We start from the raw sequence: 4,003 nt of genomic DNA, 5'->3' as shown, positions 1-4,003 counted from the left end.
GAAAACTGCCGAGTGGCACTGAATGATATTGCAGCATGTTTACAGATTAGTTGTGGGTCAGCACACCACCTTCTGCACGATGTACTCCAGTTTCACAAAGTGTGTGCAAGATGGGTGCCACGGCAGCTGACTCCTGGAATGAGAGAATGACATGTTGATGCTTGTGAAGAACTACTTCGGCACTTTGAACGAGAAGGTGATACCTTCCTTGCGAGAATCGTTACTGGGGACGAAACCTGGGTTCACTTCCACCAATCGGAAATGAAGAGAACAAGCAACGAATGGCACCATTCCTCACCACGAAAACCAAAGAAGTTTCCAACAGAACCGTCAGCAGGGAAGATTATGCTGACTCTCTTTTGGGACGAAAAAGGCGTCATTTTGGAGCATTACATGCCTACAGGGACCACTGTCACCAGTGCATCATACACAGATCTCCTAAAAAATCATCTGCAGCCTGCAATCAAATCAAAGCGACATGGATTGGTGTCAGCAGGTGTCCTTTTGCAGTGTGACAATGCAAGGCCCCACACTGCCTGTACAACAGTTGCAACAATCAAAGACCTGCATTTTGAGTGTCTTCCTCATCCACCAAATTCACCAGACTTTGCCCAAAGTGACTTCCATATGTCTGGACCACTCAAAGACGCAATGGGAGGAAAGAAGTTCCGTTCTGATGAAGAGGTACGCCACGCGGTGCACGAGTGATTGCGTGGACTACCAAAAGAATTTTTTTCTAAAGGAATTTATGCACTTTGTAAGCGCTGGAGGACTTGCATTAAGTGTGGGGGAGATTATGTTGAAAAGTGATGCAGCTTTGTACCACTTCTGCACAATAAATAACATTTAAAAAAATATTTAAGGTTTTCGTTTGACTCACCCTCGTACTTCAGAGTGATGTGCAATTATTTTACTTCCAATTTAGGATCTCTATAACCAATTTGAAAACAGAATGCAAATTATTGTGAATTGATAGCCCAATCATGTTTCTGTGCACCCTGAAGATGGCCCAAAATGTACCAAAATTTGTTGCAAAAAAATGTACAGCTGTTGTACATCTTACAACTGGCAAATTGTAAAAATGTGTAGTGTATCGATGCAGGTATGTTGATGATATTCTTTGTGTGTGGAGAGATTCCACAAAGCAACTCCAGACATTCTTGGAAAATATGAATTAGTGACTTATCACAATAAAGATCAGTAGGAATTAGGGGGTTTCGCCATTAATTTCCTGGGTCGAATTTACTGATACAAAAATACAAACCATAAACTTAAAATTTACAAGAAAGATTCTCAGCTTCCTCTTTACACCCAAAATCTTACAAACATTCAGCACTCCACAACACGATTCACAGTCTCGTTTCCATACCCGTGGCCCAAAAAGACCGTTACCGAGAACTTAGCACAAAAACAAGCCCGAGAAAGCAACCCAGATTCTTACTGTACCCAGGGAACAACGTAGATAGAACAGTAAGGAAATGGTGCAGTTTCATTTTATTAGTAAAATATCTAATAGAATAGGTAACATGTTACAGGCAAAGAATTTCTCTGTGCAGGGCGACAGCATCCAGACAATTTTCCCGACATCGGACGACCGCGTGCTGCTGGAAGCGGAACAGTTGGCACGCGAGGCCAAGAGTAGCCGGCAGTTCACAGACGTGGAGCGCTTCACGCTGTGCTGCCTCGAGTGCCGGGTGTCGCTGCGCGGGCAAGCCGAGGCACAGGCGCACGCCCGGGAGACCGGCCATACGAGCTTCGGGGAGGTCCCGGGTGCCCACGTGGAGTAGGAGGAGACGCTCTTGTATTTCGTCAGTATACTAGCAAAATTTACAACACGTATTGTCATTCTGGCATTTCTCTGTTTTTCATCCCTTTTGATCTGCGGTCGTCATAACACCATTTTTTTTTAATGTGAATTTTGTGTTTCCCTATGCCTGATACAACTGGTTGCTTATTGAGCCCTGAAGAAAAGCAACTTTGCCTTTGATGAAAGTGTGCTCTTTGTAATTTACAACTGTACCTCACATTTTAATCACAATCGTGTATGTAATGGCACAGAGCTTCCAAACTTTGTACAGAAAGAAAAATAGGACTTTCTAGCTTTGAAATCATAAAGAATTGTGGAATTTTAACAGTTTACTACTGAAAGGAAATTAACAGTGTGTTAAAAATATCAATCTTCGCGTAATAGGGTTTTGTCTTTTCCCCCCCCCCCCCCATATAATACTTTCCTTCCATTGCAGAATCAATAAGCAAATTTCAAAAAAAGTACACCTGAAACTAGAAATTCGGTGTTTTGAAACTAATCTGATAATTTGTATGACAAGAATCCAATATTTGCAAGCATTTGTGGTGCCAATAATGTGATATCAATTTTTTATCTGAAAGGTGTTCTCAGATACAGACATAGTGCCTTATGTACCAGGCTTTGCTGAACATATAGGATTATTAATTGTTTTCCACATTATTACTTTTGAATTCTAGGTACATTTTCAGAATAGTGAATGTTTTACCCACCATAATAACATTTAATTTATATAAGTTTTTGTGAGCTGCTCATGTGAAATCCTTTTTGTTGTTCTCTGCTTCAAGAAATGAATGGGATTTTTAAATTTGTGACATTCGTTTCCATATTAATATTAATACATTCATTCATTTGTTGACATGCATGTTGTTAACATTAAACGTGTACCTAGATTTCAAGAGTCAAAATAGTTTCATTTATAGCCAGCATGTTGGGGTAAAAAGATTTAACGTAGGTGATTTTTACAAAAAATTAAATGTTTAGAATACTCCGTTAAGTAATATAAGTTGTGCATTCCCAGATAATGTTCATTATTCGTGTCATTAGCCTTCGCATTGGTAGATTTGCAGGATTTCTCCATATATTTATTCTGTGCAGTCACTGGTGTGAGTATTCTTGTTTGGAAAATTTAAAATGTGGTCTGAATGCGCCCTTTTCTCAGATTTTGTGCTGGAGGAGGCAAGATAAAGACATGCTACCTACTGTGAGTTGTTGCATGTCCTTTTATTTTGTTTCTGAGGTACAACATTCATAATGTCTGCGCTAATAGATGTGTGTGTAGTACATTCGCTTTGTGGCATACAAATCTGTAAGGGTGACCTAGTAGACAGTGGAATGTTAAAACTCATCACAGGACTGGCAGAGCTCTTCAATCGCCTCTATTGTTGTGTGTTAATTGACAGGACATACTGGGACCAAAATCCAAAATTTTCAGGCTTTTTTTCCAGAATGAATTTTCACTCTGTGGCAGAGTGTGAGCTGATATAAGATACCTGACTGGATGAGACCTATATATATGAGAGAGAGAGAGAGAGAGAGAGAGAGAGAGAGAGAGAGAGAGAGAGAGAGAGAGAGCAGCCAAGCCTTACTAGTCACAAATCTAACATGATATTTATGACTGCTGCAGTTTCCTATTCCATTATGAAAGTGAGTGTCTAATATTCTGTCATTATTCCTTTAGCATAAGTCTGTCATTGTATTTAGTGAAATATAAAAAAATATCGGGGTTGGGTGCATAAGTTTTGTTTAATATATATTTCATTTGGAGCACCTTCCTCAAATCATGACTTTTAGAAAGATTCCTAGAACAGACTAAGCAAAAACACGTTGTTCCTTACAATCATATAGTTGTGCGCTGAAATTCTACATAAGCATAAACTGATTAATAGAAGTTACAAGTAACTTTCAATAGGAAGTTGTTGCTCGCCTACTGTGTAGAACTCTTGAATAGTTCCTTTACCAAAAGGAAGAGGAAGAGGGGAAAAATAACAAGCAGAAGGTGCAAGATGGACAGGCCTTCATTTTTCATTTTTGGTAACTGTGCAAAGGCAACTGCAATTTCTTGTTTGAATCATCTACAGTCGGGTAAAAGCATTTTTCAGGAGTGATTGGTGGATCTATATGATGCAGCTTAACAGGTCTCTTACTTTTACAGTAACTGTGTTTTCATAATACGGTGTAACTTCCACTCATCCTGAA

At 39.5% G+C, this 4,003-nt stretch overlaps 1 protein-coding gene across 1 annotated transcript in view; it reads left to right on the top strand.

Moving 5' to 3' along the window:
- Window positions 1–2,539, top strand: part of LOC124718979 (ubiquitin thioesterase OTU1) — a 29,370-nt gene extending 26,831 nt beyond the window's left edge. Inside the window, exon 3 of the mRNA XM_047244649.1 lies at window positions 1,557–2,539. Within this exon, the coding sequence (XP_047100605.1) occupies window positions 1,557–1,787 (231 nt within the window). The 3' untranslated portion in view covers window positions 1,788–2,539. The remainder of the gene's footprint in view (window positions 1–1,556) is intronic.
- The last annotated feature ends 1,464 nt before the right edge of the window (window positions 2,540–4,003 follow it).

This window comes from Schistocerca piceifrons, chromosome 10 (assembly GCF_021461385.2).
Source record: "Schistocerca piceifrons isolate TAMUIC-IGC-003096 chromosome 10, iqSchPice1.1, whole genome shotgun sequence".
NCBI classification, from domain to species: domain Eukaryota; kingdom Metazoa; phylum Arthropoda; class Insecta; order Orthoptera; family Acrididae; genus Schistocerca; species Schistocerca piceifrons.
The sequence above is the reverse complement of the archived record's forward strand: the minus strand, read 5'-3'. Positions and strand labels throughout refer to the sequence as shown.